Source organism: Artibeus jamaicensis, unplaced genomic scaffold (assembly GCF_021234435.1).
Source record: "Artibeus jamaicensis isolate MK-2021 breed Jamaican fruit bat unplaced genomic scaffold, CSHL_Jam_final scaffold_854, whole genome shotgun sequence".
NCBI classification, from domain to species: Eukaryota; Metazoa; Chordata; class Mammalia; order Chiroptera; family Phyllostomidae; genus Artibeus; species Artibeus jamaicensis.
The window spans coordinates 130,931-146,074 of record NW_026522058.1 but is presented as its reverse complement, the minus strand read 5'-3'; the positions used below and the strand labels follow the sequence as shown (position 1 = coordinate 146,074).

The 15,144-nt window shown below is 38.9% G+C and overlaps 2 protein-coding genes across 2 annotated transcripts; one reads left to right on the top strand and one right to left on the bottom strand.

Moving 5' to 3' along the window:
- The first annotated feature begins 1,224 nt into the window (after positions 1–1,224).
- LOC128626700 (olfactory receptor 1509) lies at positions 1,225–2,181 on the top strand. The gene has a single exon (XM_053660776.1). The coding sequence runs from the start codon at positions 1,240–1,242 to the stop codon at positions 2,179–2,181; it is 942 nt and encodes a 313-aa protein (XP_053516751.1). The 5' UTR covers positions 1,225–1,239.
- A 539-nt stretch (positions 2,182–2,720) lies between these two features.
- LOC128626699 (olfactory receptor 4E1) lies at positions 2,721–6,151 on the bottom strand (the record flags this gene model as incomplete). Its single annotated transcript, XM_053660775.1, has 2 exons — positions 5,246–6,151; positions 2,721–2,750 (listed from the first exon to the last, which is right to left on the bottom strand). Coding segments are annotated over exons 1-2 (936 nt in total), but the record flags the coding sequence as incomplete, so codon positions are not given.
- Positions 6,152–15,144: the final 8,993 nt, after the last annotated feature.

Here is a 15,144-nt window from a genome sequence, read left to right as displayed (position 1 = left end):
CATATAATAATATGTCTTCAGGGACAAATCATATTACAAAATTAAAAAACTACGTGTCTTTAGTCACTTGTTATCTCTATTGTGCAGGAAGGATTGGATTCTTTTACAGGTTACTTCAGTTCAAATAAAAATATTTTTTGCATGCCTATTGTGTGCAAGGAACCATGCTATGTGCTATAAGGAATAAGTCATATGTGGTTATTGCTTTTAAATAAAATTTCAACTTACCGGAGAGCAAAACTAAATATTTCATTTTTCTTTGCAGTTAAGTTCCAAATAGAAAGGGCAGAGATAGAATTTGCTTGTGTCAGGAAGTTTTCTAAAGGAAGAGTGTCTTTGAGACAGACTTGAAAAATGAACAGTACATAAATAGTCACTGATGAGGTGAGAAGAGTATACTTGATTAGAGGGTTTCCTCTGAGCTGAGGAAACAGAGTAGATAGAGACAAAGATTTTGGAAAGTAAGTGGAGGTAGTATAGCTGAGCAATGGGAACTTGTTTGGCTGGAGAAAAGAATGCATGGGAAAAAATTAATGTGCAGCAGACTGTTGCAGGTTTTGAAGGTACATTTAATTTGATAGAAAGAGTCAAATAGGGAATGATTTTTTATCGGGAATTGTACTTTGAAATATTAATTTAGTGGTATCTGTGGATTAGAATGAAATGAAAAGAGCCAGCTGACTAGTGGCTAAGGGTTTTGGCAACTTATTTATTCTTAAAAATAAAATATTTTATTTATTTACTTTAGAGAGAGGGGAAGGGTGGGAGAAAGAGAGGGAGAGAAACTTTGGTGTGAGAGATGTCAGTTGGTTGCCTGTCCCATGCTCCCAACTGGGGACCTGGCCCACAACCCAGGCATGTGACTTGACTGGGAATTGAACTGGTGACCTTCTGATTTGCAGGCCAACGATCAATCCACTGTGACAAACCAGCCAGGGTGTATTCTCATAAGGCCCACTTATGTCATCTGCGAGACAAGCTCATCCATGCCTGCGCCATAGTGTAGTTTGGTTAAATAGAATGGTGGACATCAGGTGCCTGGTATGGCTCCTGATACATGGTGGGTACATAGGAGCAATTATTATTAGGTTGGTCTTAATTACATAAACTCTAAAATATATATAAACAATTCAGATCAGCATAAAGAATCACTTCAGTTTGTTTGATTCCTGTAATATTAAAGCTGAATTAGTTTTTATTCTCCACCCCCACCCCAAGGTCCTTTGGAAAACTCAGTGGATGGATACATTAAACCAAACAAGAGTGACTGAATTTGTCTTCTTGGGACTTGCTGATAACTGGGTACTGAAGATATTGTTTTTCATGGCATTCACAGCCACATATGTGCTAACTCTATGGGGGAACATTCTCATCATGGTTACCATAGTCTTTACGGAACGTCTCCATATCCCCATGTATTTCTTCCTGAGCAATTTGTCATTTATTGACATCTGCCACTCATCTGTCACTGTGCCCAAGATGCTGGAGGGTTTGCTTTTAGAGCGAAAAACCATTTCCTTTGACAACTGCATTGCACAGCTCTTCTTCCTGCATCTCTTTGCCTGTGCTGAGATCTTCCTGCTGACCATTATGGCCTATGATCGATATGTGGCCATCTGCACTCCACTGCACTACCCCAATGCGATGAACATGAGGGTCTGCACACAGCTGGTCCTTGCACTCTGGGTGGGGGGCACTGTTCATTCTCTTGTGCAGACCATCTTGACTGTTCATCTGCCTTACTGTGGCCCGAACGTTATCGACAGCTACTTTTGTGATGTGCCTCCTGTCATCAAGCTAGCCTGTGCAGATACATACCTCACAGGAGTGCTGATGGTGTCCAATAGTGGGACCATCTCCCTCACCTGTTTCCTGGCTTTGGTCACCTCCTACACAGTCATCTTAGTTTCTCTTAGAAAACAGTCTGCTGAAGGGCGCCGGAAAGCCCTGTCTACCTGCTCAGCTCACTTTATGGTGGTTGTCCTCTTCTTTGGACCATGTATCTTCATCTATACTCGGCCCGACACCAGCTTCCCCCTGGACAAGGTGGTATCCGTCTTTTACACAGTGGTCACCCCTTTGCTGAATCCCCTCATTTACAGCTTGAGGAATGAGGAAATAAAAATTGCCATGAAGCATCTCAGACAGAGACAAGTTTTATTCACAAAAGCATGTACATGATGATCTTGAGATTATAGATATGATTGTGGCCAAATCTTGAATCAGAGAGCAAAAGTAAAGAAACACAAACATTAGGTGAAATGGCAGGTGGCAGGGAAGGTTTTGCATCAGAGAGAGGGACTGTTAACTATTACTTAATGGGAGAAAATAAAAACTCATGGTAGGACATGTAAGGAAAAAGAACTTGGAAACATTCAAAAGCTTCTGATTTCACAAATAAAAACCCACAATTTGTGGCATAGAGCCATTTTCAGGAACTGGTATAGTTCAGAGAGAGCCTATTTTGTTGATTTGTACTGTTCTGTGGGTTATTGACTCTGAGAAGCTGTAAATTACTCATGTATATTATACAGTTTAGTGATTTCAATCTTTAAAAAAAATTGTTGTTTTTCAACTAACTTTGTCCCCACTTTCTTCCCACCATCTCCCTTACCCTATCCATCCCCACTGCCCACATTCAATCCTACCCCCTTTGGCTTTGTCTCTGGGTCCTTTATACAAGTTCCCTGATGACCCTTCACCTTCTTTCCCCCCTTATCCTCCTCCCCCTCCTTTCTGGTTACTTGTTCTAAAATATATTTCTAACGTATTTAAGCCTTTACTTATTTATACTGCATTGCATTTTTGTACTTTTCATAGTGATTTTATTTTGACAACTTCAAGGTTGATATATATATGGAAAGTATGCATTTTAAAATAAACCTAATCAGTGTAAAATTTAGTTACATAAAAGACACCAAATTTAATTGTAAATCTTGACAAGTTTTTATAAAGGCATATATACACCCATATAACCACCTCCCTATTCACGATACAGAACATTTCCAACACTCCACAAAGGTCCTTCAGCCCCTTCTCAGCCAATCTTTCCGTTCCACACAAGCATCCAAGAATCGGATTTTTGCCACTAAGCATTACATTGGTCTTTTCTAGAGTTGCATTTAAATTACATCATACAAAATGTACTCTTCTGTTCCTTCACTTTTTGCTCTGCATGCTGTTTCTGAGGTCAGTCCATGTTTTAGTAGTGTCAGTAGGTTGTTCCTTTTTGTTGTGAGTAACATTTTATTGCCCGGGGTATACCACGATTTGTTAATTCATTCATATATTGGTGGACATTTGGGTGGTTCCAGTTTTTTCCTACTTTTTTCTTTTTAAATTACAGTCAACACACAATATTATATCAGTTTCAGGTATATAGCTCCTTGTTTAGACATTTATATAACATAAAAACAAATATTCTTATAACTCGTAAAATGTAATCACTCCAATAAATCTATTTGACACCATCTATAGTTATTGCAACATTGTTGACTATATTTCCTGTGCTGTACTTCACATCCCTGTGACTATTCTGTAACTACCAATTTGTACTTTAAAAAAATTTTTTTTTATTGATTATGCTGTTACAGTTGTTCTATTCCACCCCTTCATTCCCCTCCACCCTACCCCCTCCGTCCCCACCATTACCCCCCTTTAGTTTATGACCATGTGTCTCAAGTCCTTTAGATTCTATATTTCCCCTACTATTCTTGCACCCCCCATCTATTTTCTATCTACTGTCTCTGCTACTTATTTTTTGTACCTTCTCCCTCCTTCTCCTCCTCCCACTCCCCTGTTGCTAACCCTCCTTGAGATCTTCATTTCTATGTTTCCACTCCTGATCTAGCTGTCCTTTTAGTTTGCTTTTGTTTTAGGTGTGGTTGTTAATAACTGTGAGTTTGTTTTCCTTTCACTATTCATGTTTCTTTAACTTCTTTTTCTTTGATAAGTCCCTTTAACATTTCATATAATAAGGGCTTGGTGATGATGAACTCCTTGAATTTGATCTTATCTGAGAAGCACTTTATCTGTCCTTCCATTCTAAATGAAAGTTTTGCTGGATAGAGCAATCTTGGTTGTAGGTCTTTGGATTTCATTACTTGGAATACGTCTTTCCAGCCCTGTCTTGCCTGTAAGGTCTCTTTTGAGAAGTCTGCTGACAGTCTGATGGGAACTCTTTTGTAGGTGACTGTCCCCTTAGTTCTTGCTGCTTCTAGGATTTTCTCCTTCATTTTAATTTTGGCTAATATAATTATGATGTGCCTTGGTGTGTTCCTTCTTGGGTCCAACTTCTTTGGGACTCTCTGAGCTTTCTGGATTTCCTGGAAGTCTATTTCCTTTGCCAGATTGGGGAAATTCTCCTTTATTATTTGTTCAAATAAGTTTTCCACTGGTGGCTGTTCCTCTCCCCCATCTCATATCCCTATAATTCAGATGTTGGAACGTTTAAAGATGTCTTGAAGGTTCCTAAGCCTCTCATTTTTTTGAATTCTTGTTTCTTCATCCTTTCCTGTTTGGTCATTTTTTTCCTCTTTCTGGTCCACTCCTTTGATTTGAGACCCAGTTTCCTTTCCATTACTATCGGTTTCCTGTGCATTTCCATTCATTTCAATTAGTTTAGCCTTCATATGTTCCTCTAATTTGTGACTATAATCAACCAGTTTTGTGAGTATCCTGATCACCAGTGTTTTGAAGTGTGCATCTGAGGTTTTCTTGAGCTATGTTTTGATCCGTTCGTGCCTGTTATGTATGAGGAGCGGAGCCTTAGTTGTTCACCAGGGCGGGGCCACCCAGGTCACTGGTTTGTGACACTGTATGTGGGGGCAGAATCAGAGAGGGACAATGGCGGCTCCCTCAACTGCTTTCTGCCTGCAAGGTCTGTCTCACGACTGCTAGCTTCTTATCCGGTTTATCTGCATGCAAATGTATGACCACAGTCCGCCCTCAGTGGGTTCCTTGCCTTGTGCCCTCAGTGGGTCCGCCTGCTTCTCCACACCTGGGATCCGCCCACGGCTGCTGATGCACCTGGGTTGGGTGCCTGGGTCGGTCTGGTGGATCTTTCCTGCCCGACCCTGCTCTGCTGCTGGCTCTGCCCCTCTTACCGGTATGGCTGAAGGGTTCGTTGTTGTCAGACTTCCAAGTAGTTCAATTTTTTGTGGTTTGGCTACGTTTTTGTTGCTAAAACTTTGTTGTTTTTAAACTTGGTTGTGTGAGAAGGTGCAGTGCCTCCATCTTGGTGGAAGTCCAAGCCATTCTTCATGTCTTTATTCCTTAGGGTGTAGATGATGGGATGCAGCAGGGGGGTGATAGCAGTGAAAAACATAGAGAACACCTTGTCCTCTGGGAGGCTGATGGGCGGATGAGAATAAATGAAGATGCAATGTCCTAGGAACAGTGTGACGATGGTGAAGTGGGCTGCACAGGTAGATAGGGCTTTCCACCTGCCTCTGTGGACCTGCTGCCTCAGACTCACCAGGATGATGGTGTAGGACACCAGGAGAACCACAAAACAGACCACAGAAATAAGCCCACTGTTGGAGATGATGATAATCTCAATGATGTGGGTGTCAGTGCAGGCCAGTTTGACCACCTGAGGTACATCACAGAAGAAGTTGTCAATCTCATCAGGACCACAGTAGGGCAGCCTGATGGTGAGGGAGGTCAGGGCTATGGAGTGAATGGTCCCTTCTGTCCAGAGGGTCACAGCCAGCAGCACACATACCTTCTGGTTTATCACTGTCATGTACTGCAGGGGTTTGCAAATGGCCACATAGTGATCATAGGCCATGACAGTGAGGAGAAAGATCTCTGTGCAGGCAAATAGGTGTAGGAAGAACATCTGAGTTACACAGGCATCAAAGGAGATGAGCTTCTTCTCTGACCAAGTATCTATCAGCATCTTGGGGACAGTGACTGTAGAGTGACAGACATCAATAAAGAACAGGTTGCTGAAGAAGAAATACATGGGGGTGTGGAGCCAGTGGTCATAGGTAATAGTTATGATGAGAATGTTCCCAATCAGTGTCAGGACATAGAGAATGAGGAACATGACAAACATGGTCACCTGCTCCTTCTGATTTACAGATAAACCTTGAAGCTGAAAATGTGTCACTAAAGTAGTTTGATTGAGCAGACCAGCCTGTTGCATTTCTTTGTTGGACACTCCTGTCAAGGATTAAAAAAAAAACAGATCTGAATCAATTATTTGGTCATTTAATTTCTTCTATGCCCATGACTCTCCTCTGCATCTAGAATTTATGGTAAAGTATCTTATTTTAAAACCCCATTCAGCATCTTAAATCATGCTGGACATATAGTAAATGTTTGAATAACAGAATGGAGAATCTTGATTTACAAAGATATATAAAGCAACCTTGGATAGGAAGACAGAAAACAAGTTATTTCTCCTTCATTATTGTGAGATGTTAGTGCTTGGATTTAAGTTATAGATTTTTACAGGACGAGAAATTAAAATTCTCTTTACTCCAAGTAAGTAATTTGTGCAAGGTCACATAAACGCTGGCCTCGAGCACACTTTTCTTCACAGTTCTGTGACTGCATTTTCTACCTACCCAAATTACTTGCTACCCTCTTGGCTCTGTCATGATGCCCTGAGACAGTAATTTCAGTGATCTAGTTTTCAGAAGACGGAAGTTTTTCTCCAAGGTACTGGCCAACTGGCAATGTGGCTGGGCATTTTTAAAACAATTCTGTAGAGGAACATAGATAAAACCTGAAAACTTTGAAAACTCTGGAGAGGGTGATGAAGGCTTGCTTTTCCCTTACCCTTCAGATGAGGATTGACTTATTCTTAAGCTGGAGGTCAAGATTCAGGTCTAATAGCATCGCTGTCTTGAGTATATCCTCAGATCTTTAAAAAAAATCTAGTTCTGTAGCTTGGCCACAAGTAAAACAAAAGTAGTTGTTTTATTTTCTCTTATATTAGTCTACCTTTGACTCAAGGCTCATTATTTTTAATAAAAAATATATATGTGTATATATTATAGATTACAACATCTTGGCCCTTAAATGAACTTAGCCCTTAAGTAGTTTACCTATTCTATATTTTAAAGATTTTATTTATTTATTTTTAGGGAGAAAGGAAGGGGAAGGAGAAAGAGAGGGAATGAAATATCAATGTGTGGTTGCCTCTTGTGCTCTGCTACTGGGGACCTGGCTCATAACCCAGCCATGTGTCCTGACTGGGAATTGAACTGGTTATGCTTTGGTTTGCAGGCCCACACTCAATCCACTGAGCTACACCAGCCAGGGCTCTATTCGGTTTTGTTTTTAATCTTACAAATCGAGAAAATAAGGCACAGAGAGGTAAAGCAACTGGCCCAAGTTCACAGAGAATTGGAATAATAGCTGGGTCTAAAGCTCAGGCTACCTAATTCCTAGTCCAGGCTCTCTCTACTCTACCAGCACTCTGACCTGCCTTTTGGTGGTGATAGGCATCATTGGGGTGTTAAGTAGAATGGGTGTGTGACCTCCCACTTCTTTCCCTGGGTGTTTTGGGCCAGCTTGGGTGGGCATCTGTGGGGAGCCTCTCTTATGTAGCTTGTCTCCTCAATGCTGCTGCCTTGATGCATGGTCTTTCAGGGGTAGCCCACCCAAGCAGGCTTCCCCTTTTAGTTCCTTGGGCCCTATTGTCTGGTGCTACCTTTTTTCCCATATTTATCAGGACTCATGTTTTATATCTTCTCTCAATATACAGATATCAACTCTACATAGAAATAAATCAACTCCACATTGCTTATGAAAAAAGACTAAACACTTTTCTGTTCCTAGTTCTCCCTTTCTTCTGAAATATTTCTTGTATTTCATCCTGAACTTCTGCAGACAATGGCCCTTGTTGCCCATATCAGAAGAAAGACTAATGGTATTGTAATATCAGGGAACTAGAAAAAGACTTCTGTGACAAAGAAAGAATTTGGGGGAAAGGGGAACTCTTTCAGTTAAATTAAACTCACGGTGTCCAGTGTTTAGATTTATATTTATAGTAACACATAATGTAGGCATTGATTAATTTTACTATTTAAACATTTTTCTTAGTGTGTCCACTTAAATCTGTTCCTCCAGAGAACAATTTTAAATGTTTAATGATTTACATCTGTTACCTTTGTAATTTGTTAAGTTCAATAAGAATGATTACATAATTGAAAGCTGAAAAACTGACCAAGAAGGGAGCCATGGATTTGTTTAAATTCATATGAGAAATTCTAGTTGCACAGATAGGAAAGGGTTTCAAGAGTGAGATGTAGGTCTGACATGATGACTTTTGTTCTATTATCATAATTTGTTTCTATATCTGTGGAGCCATGGAAAAATGCTTTGGTAAAGGGAAATGTGTCCAACTGAAGTTAAAATTTGGTGTTAGTTTATGTCAAGAATATTGTGCAGAAACAGAAAACCTAGTGTCTCTCTCATATTTGTCAGAAAATGGGGGAAAACAGGAGCAAAAGCAGAATAAAAGTAAAATGTCTTTAAAACTCACCATGGGTTGTTCCTGATGCTTCAGCACCTCCAGAGGAAAGTGAACTGTCACAGTCTCATAGCTTAAATTTCAAGAATATTATTTTCCAGTAGAAATAGCAATTTGTTTGAAGTTGGACAAATCAAATCACCCCACTTACCTTTATTTTTCTATAAAGAAGGTCAAAGTCCTTGAAGTTCCTTTTGGTCTTGTTCACAATTTTTGTAATAAGTCACAGTAGCTATATTTGGTGATATTTTATCAGAGGTATTTCAAGATTTCTGCAAAAAATCACACCTATATTATTGTCACAGTTTTTTTCAATATGTGGAGTATGTAACTCTGTGCTAAGCTTTTCTAGAATTGGTTTCCAGTGAATTGAAGATATGGTATAGGAAGGGTTTATTTTTTGTACTTTGTTAGAGTGCTGTGATGAGTAGAAAGGATTAAAAGCCACTACCAAGCACTTTTGCAGGCCATGCTAGTTTACCAGGACACTTCAAATGCCAAATTTGAACAAATTGTTTAGGACCAATGCAGCTGCACCAATGGTATTTTTCTACTGAATTATATAGGCTTTGTGTCCTTGGGAACTTTCAAGCAATGACATCAGCTTGCCTTAGTAACTAGTTAAAAAAAGTAAATTGTATGGGGACTGCAGTTATAGACTATACAAATATCATTAAGGAAATGTAATGAAAAAGTGAGACTTTGACATCTAAATCTTTAGGATGTGTTTGTATGTGATTAAATAAGCTACAATTTAGTGATTGTTAATGATGTATTAAGTATTAGGTAAGGGGCTTTCATGTTTTCTTATTTTAATTCAGGTAAGAACACAGAGATGAGGGAAGGTTAATGGAGTTAAGACTTTAATCATTTTCCTGCCAGAGAGGACAAACGTTTGGACTCTAGAGTTAGATTGTCTAAGTGGGAATTTCAGTGTCCTCGGTGTGTAAGTTTTAGCAATTTATCTAGCCTCTTTGGACCTCAGTTTTTTAATTTATAAAACATAAATAAAACTGGTAAGAATTTTAGAACTCTTTGCAAAGCATGTGGCACTTAGTCAATGTGTTATGGTATTCACATAATTTTGTAATATGCAGTTCAAACAAGCAAGCAAGCAAAGAAACAAGCCACCACCAACTACCAGCTGACTTCTTTAGCATCACTTATTCATTATTTTGGATAATCATAAAAATGTAGAACTTCATGTGTGAATTCCCTTGTATTTTCTCTCTTTAGATATATGAGTTTGTTGGTTTAAGTTCATGAAAGAACTCAAAGGAGAGAGATGGAGATTACGCTTTGAGTTCAAATTACAAGACTGAATAGTTCTGTGGAATGATTAGGATGTTCTAAACAGAGGGTGTAGAGCTTGAAGCAAGTGTCATAACTGATTCTTCTCCATGTGACAGTAGGTAGAAGAGAAGATGGTAATAGAGGAAAAGTATCAGAAGTTGCCAAAAGGTCTTGCTCCCAGGACTCTGCTTTAGGTTTCTCTTCCCTCAGTTTTCTTTTTGGGTTTATTATCATTGATCAGCAGAGACTAGCACTTCAAAAATATATTTTATGGGTTATGATATTACAGTTGTCCCATTTTCCCTCTTTAATCCCCCTCCAACCTGCATACCCCCTCCTACCATCATTCCCCATGCCCTTAATTCATGTCCATGGGTTGTATATATAAGTCCTTTGGCTTTTACATTTCCTATTCTGTTCTTAACCTCCCCCTGTCTATTCTGTACCTACCAGTTATGCCTCTTATTCCCCCCATTCTTCCCTCTCCCCTTCCCTGCTCATAACCCTCCATGTGATCTACATTTCTGTGATTCTGTTTCTATTCTAGTTGTTTGTTTTAGTTTTAGTTTTTTTAGAATCAGTTGTTGACACTTGTGAGTTTGTTGTCATTTTACTGTTCACATTTTTGATCCTCTTCTTTTTCTTAGATAAGTCCGTTCAACATTTCATATAGTAAGGACTTGGTGTTGATGAACTCCTTTAACTTGACCTTATTTGGAAAGCACTTTATCTGCCCTTCCATTCTAAGTGATGGTTTTTCTGGTTAGAGCAATCTTGGATGCAGGTCCTTGCCTTTCATGACTTGGAATACTTCTTTCCAGCCCCTTATTGCCCATAGGGTTTCTTTTGAGAAATCAGCTGATAGTCTCATGGCACTCCTTTGTAGATAACTGTCTCCTTTCTCATACTGCTTTTTAGATTCTCTCCTTATCTTTAATCTTGGGTAATGGACTTATGATGTGCCTTGATATGTTCTTCCTTGGGTCCAGCTTTTTTGTGACCCTCTGAGCTGCCTGGACTTCCTGAAAGTCTATTTGTTTTGCCACATTGGGGAAGTTCTTTTTCTTCATGTTGTCAAATAAGTTTTCAATTTCTCACTCTTCCTTTTTTTTTTTTTTTTAGCACCTGTATGATTCAGATGTTTGAATGTTTAAAGATGTCCTGGAGGTTCCTAAGCCTCTCTTCATTTTTCTGAATTCTTGTTTCTTCATTCTGTTCTGGTTGAATGTTTCTTTCTTCCTTCTGCTCCAAACCCTTGATCTGAGCTCTGGTCACAAAAAAACAGATCTGAGCTCTGGTTTTCTTCTGGTCACTGTTAGTTCTTTGTATATTTTTGTTTATTTCATATAATACGACCTTCATTGCTACCTGGGTCTTGCTACCTTTATGCTGTTGAAGTACCCACTTGGGTCAAACTTCTTTGGAACTCTCTGAACTTCCTGGACTTCCTAGGAATCTATTTCCTTTGCCACACTGGGGAAGTTGTCTTTGACTATCTTTTTAAATAAGTTTTCAATTTCGTGCTCTTCTTCCTCTACTTTTGGCACCCCTATGACTCAGATGTTGGAACATTTTAAGTTGTCCTGGGTGTTCCTAAGCCTCTCATCATTTTTTTGAATTCATGTTTCTTCATTCAGTTCTAGTTGAATGTTTATTTCTTCCTTCTGGTCCAAACCATTCATTTGAGTCCTGGTTTCCTTCCTGTCCCTGTTGGTTCCCTTTACATTTTCCTTTATTTCATTTTTCATAGCCTTCACTTTTTCCTTCATTTTGCTACCATACTCAACCATTTCTGTGAACATCCTGATTACCAGTATTTTGAACCATGCATCTTATAGGTTGGCTATCTCTTCATTGCTTAGTTGTATTTTTTTCCTGGAGCTATGATCTGTTAGTTCATCTGTTCCTTCATATATTTTTTTTGTTAGCAGGCTTGTTGTGTAGTAATGGGTGGAGTCTTAGCTATTTGCCAGGGCACAGCACCCACATTGCTGCGTTTGGTTCTATATGTGTGGGAGGTGTCTGAGAGGGAACAATGACACTTGCCCAGCTATATGCTGGCTTTCATTCACTTTCTCCCCTTCCCATGAGCAAATTGGGACCTTCTGGTGTGTATTCCTGGGAGAGTGGGTTTGATTCTATGACCCTGTGGGTCTCTCCAACACTCTGCTGTAAGGCTGGACTTTCTCCTGCTGCCTCAACCCCACAGTTTTTTTCAGCCAGAGGTTTTGAGGCTTTATTTCCCTGCACTGGAATCCTGGGTTGTGTGGTTTGTTCCTCTCTGAAGTTGTTTCTCCTTGTTTATTTGCATGCAAGTGAAGGACCACCCATTCCTCCAGCATCCACCTTGACAGCCCAGAGTCCAGCTGCTGCCTTGCCACAAGTCCTCTCCGCCCTGGCTGCCCATCTCCACCCCTGCTACAGGTCTGAAAATGTTTCTTCTTTAACTCTTTGGTTGTTAGACTGCCACACAGTTCAATTTTCTCACAGTTCTGGTTATTTATTTTGTTTTGAATTTATTATCTTTCTTTTGGTTTTTCAAGGAGGCAAAGTGTATCTACCTACATCTCCATCTTGGCTGGACGTCTGTATGATATTTTTGATGCATTGCTGTATTCTGTTCACTAACATCTTGTTGAGGAGTTTATTATCTGTGTTCATCAGAAATAATGGCATAGAATTTTCTTTCTTTGTAGTGTTTTTATCTGCTTTTGGAGTTAAGATATTGATGACCTTGTCAAATGAGCTGAGGAGGCTTCCCTCCTTTTCAATTTTATGAAACAGTTTGAGAAGGAGAGGTATTAGTTCTTGGTAAAATTTACCTGTGAAGCCATCCAGTTCAGGGCTTTTATAAGTTGAGATTTTTTTGATTAGTGCTTCAATTTCACTGGGTGTCATCAATGTATTCATATTCTCTGATTCTTCCTGATTTAGTTTTAGAAGGTTGTGCATTTCTAGGGATTTACTCATTTCAACCAGGTTTTCCAATTTGTTGGCATAGGATTGTTCATAATATTTTCTTACAATCCTTTGTATTTCTATGGTGTTAGCTGATGTTTTTTCTATTTCACTTCTGATTTTAATTATTTGGGTTCTTTCTCTTTTTTCTTGATGAATTTGGTTAAAGGTTTGTCAATCTTGTTCACCTTTTTGAAGAACTAGCTTTTGGATTCATTGCTATTTTGTATCATTTTATAACTCTATTTCATTTATGTCTTCTCTGAATTTATTATTTTTATAATTTTTGACCACAACTTTACATAGGCAATTCTACATTTTCCATACTCAATTTACTTTCTTCTCCTCCATGGTGATTGTTTTACATTGTCTTTACTCAAAACTCAGTAACTTCTGCTTTCTTAGGTGCAGCTAAAGACTTGTTCAATCATCCGCAGATTTGCATTTAAACCTGTAAACTCTGCCTATTTTCATATTGGACATCCTCTTATATCTAAGGCCAACTCTTCCATTTGTACTTTGAATGCCATCCTTTGTTTGTTTTGAGGTGTCATTCTTTCTTGTCTCTCGAGGACTTTGCTTCTGCTATTTTCTGCCATCTGCATCATCAATTTTCTGCCAGTATTGAATAATTACTTCCAGGACTGCAAACATGCAGTAATAACTCCAGTACTAAAAAACCCTTCTTTTACTCCACATTTCTCTCCAACCAGCACATAACTTAATTTCTTTGTTCTTCCTTAGAGCAAAATTTTCAGAAGAATAGCCTATGCTCCATGCCCTTTCTCCATACCTTTCCTTATGTATTTCTCCCATTTCAGTGTTCCTGAGTTATTTTCTTTTATAATAAACCAGTAATTTACTAAGTAAAATATTTATTGAGTTTTGTGAGCTGCCCCAACAAATTAATGAAGGCCAAGTTGTGTGTGTGTGTGTGTGTGTGTGGTGGAGGGCAGTCATGAGAATCTGTGATTTATAGCCTGTTAGTCAAAAGTATAGATAACAACCAGGACTTTCAAGTGGCATCTGAAGTACAAGGAAAGTGTTGGTGGAACTTCCCATCTACAGCTGGTGGGTCAGAAGAACAAATGATAATCTGGGCTTGGTCTTGTGCCTGACATCTGAAGTGGTAGAGATGGTGAGGTGGGACAATGTAGAACTGAACCCTTAAGGGTAGAACTGAACCCTTAACCTGTGGAATCTGACACTATCTCCAGGTAAATAGTATGAGAATTGAGCTGAATCATAGGATAGCCAGCTGGTGTCCTGACCATTGTTTGTTAGTATAGAGAAAAGCCCCCATCTCCTCACTGAAATTGGTGGTCAGAACACTTATATAAGACCATTATGTACTGATAAACAGGGTAGAAATTTGTTACCTGGGAGGCAAGAGTAGGAGGGAGAATCTATATTCTTTTATACTTTTGGAGTTTTGAACCACATAACAATGACCTATATTTTTAAAGTAGGGATTTTATTTTATGTTTTTCAATGTCTATCTCTAGGTTGTAGGCGAAAATGAAGTTGGTGTTAAATGAATGGGTAATTTAAAGAAAAGAGAAAAGCAAAAATAGCGGATGACACATAAAAAAGGAAGGCCTGAATAGTGATATGATTTTTATAAAAGTTAGAATTTTACATTTCTCTCACATAAAATAAGTGTAGGGGTAGCAACTCAGGGAATGGTATGATGATTTTGACATGAGGGACCTACTACCCACAGTCCTTTTACATTTCTTTTTTTTTTAAAGATTTTATTTATTTATCTTTAGAGGGGAAGGGAAGGAGAGAGGGAGAGAATATCAAGGTATGGTTGCCTCTCGTGAGTCCTCTGCTGGAAACTGGCCTGCAGCGCAGGCATGTGCCCTGACTGGGAATCAAACCATGATCCTCTGGTTTGCAGGCCCATGCTCAATCCACTGAGCTACACCAGCCAGGGCAGTCCTTTTACATTTCTAATTCACTGTATGTAGTTGTAGACCTTGTCCATGTTGCCCAAGATGGCTGTAGGGTTCCAGCCATCACATCCACACTGATGCTGATTTAAAACACTCGATGTTTAATGTTATGATATAGATAATGGAAGAAGCTATATTTTTGTATTCCTTTTCTTTCCACTTTAGTTTGTCCATATTCAAATGTTAGTGACTATTAATATTTGAAAGTTTAATATGTAGTTGGAATTTGCCTGACACTGTAAAGTAATAAAATGGAATATAAGCATCATGTGAGATGTTATGAAAAAGTAGAACTTCATATACATTTATGGCTCATAGGATATTATTGCCTTATCTACATTTAAGAGGCTAAATCATTCATTTTACCCACTGTGATAAAAATGAGAAGTTATTCTGTAGAGACTAAAAATTTCAGGTTAATTATATATAGGTTAACCCTTCCATTCA

Coding starts and splice junctions, on each gene's coding strand:
- LOC128626700 (XM_053660776.1), top strand. CDS start 1,240: ATGGATACATTAAACCAAACAAGAGTGACTGAATTTGTCTTCTTGGGA.